General features: G+C 51.7%; 1 protein-coding gene across 1 annotated transcript in view; it reads right to left on the reverse strand.

The window, feature by feature from the left end:
* Positions 1-352, reverse strand: part of VPS13A (vacuolar protein sorting 13 homolog A (S. cerevisiae)) — a 141,316-nt gene extending 140,964 nt beyond the window's left edge. Inside the window, 1 exon segment of the mRNA XM_009994968.1 lies at positions 205-352. Within this exon segment, the coding sequence (XP_009993270.1) occupies positions 205-352 (148 nt within the window).
* Positions 353-1,004: the final 652 nt, after the last annotated feature.

The raw sequence follows: 1,004 nt of genomic DNA on the forward strand, positions 1-1,004 counted from the left end.
GAAAAGGGGCGAGAAGCTGCTGCTCCCCAGCTCCCTTTTCACTCGCACCTCCTCACCAGGGCGAGGTGGAGCCAGGAGCCTAAGGAAAAGCCATGTGAGAACCAGGCCCGCTTTTAAAACACAGGGCAGAGAACAGCAGCTCAAGCAGGGAAGATCCCTCGACCCCCTCCTCGACCCTAGCCCTGTCGCAGCCTCTGCATTCACTTTCCTCCCTCTTTGCCCCCTGGTCCCGCACAGCCCATCTTGGCTCAGCAAGCGCGGAGGTCACCGCAGCAGAGGGAGGTGGAAAAAGTGCGAGGTCTCTCCTCTCCCCAGGGGCGAGTCGTTCCCAGCACCCCTGTGAAAGGGACATTAAGGTAGCCCCGGGAACAAGTGAGGAGGAAATATGGGCTCTCTGAAGTAATTTCTTAACACCCCTTTCATTACGCTTAAAAAGCTACGCGAAGCCTAGCACAAAACCAAGAGACATGCGAAAAATTCTACGATCTTCTCTTCAAATCGTTACGGTCAACTCTGGTCGCTGGCCGCGATGCGGCTGGGAGAAAACAGTCAAAGGACCAGCCAAAGCAGCCTCTGTACGCATCGAGACGCGCTGCTTAGCGGCTGTGTTGATTTAGTCCGGCTCATTAGTAAGAATCAATGAACAGCGCAACACATCATATCTATCGTCCAAACGCGCCGTGTTACAGCGGGTAGGCTGCAGATTTGAGCGAGAAACTGGGAAGCCTGATCTCTTTGCTGCCGCTAGAGTTGGAAGAAACCCTGCCCAACGCAAGCACATACCAGAGCTCAGTTAGCAAGATGCTATAGGAGGTGTCAGCGTTAAAATTATTTGTCCAGCTTGTACTGGCTAAATAAAGGGTTGAAAGACCCTTGTTTGGTTGGTTTTCTTTTCTTTGTTTGTTTGGCCGTTGCTTTGTTGTTGTTATTGTCATTTTGTTTTGTGTGTTGTTGGGTTTTTTTTAAAGGCTCTTTTCAGCCCGCCCTTGCACGTTGATGCCGTG

The sequence above is a fragment of the Chaetura pelagica genome, unplaced genomic scaffold (assembly GCF_000747805.2).
Source record: "Chaetura pelagica isolate M959 unplaced genomic scaffold, ChaPel_1.0 scaffold330, whole genome shotgun sequence".
In the NCBI taxonomy this organism is placed as follows: Eukaryota; Metazoa; Chordata; class Aves; order Apodiformes; family Apodidae; genus Chaetura; species Chaetura pelagica.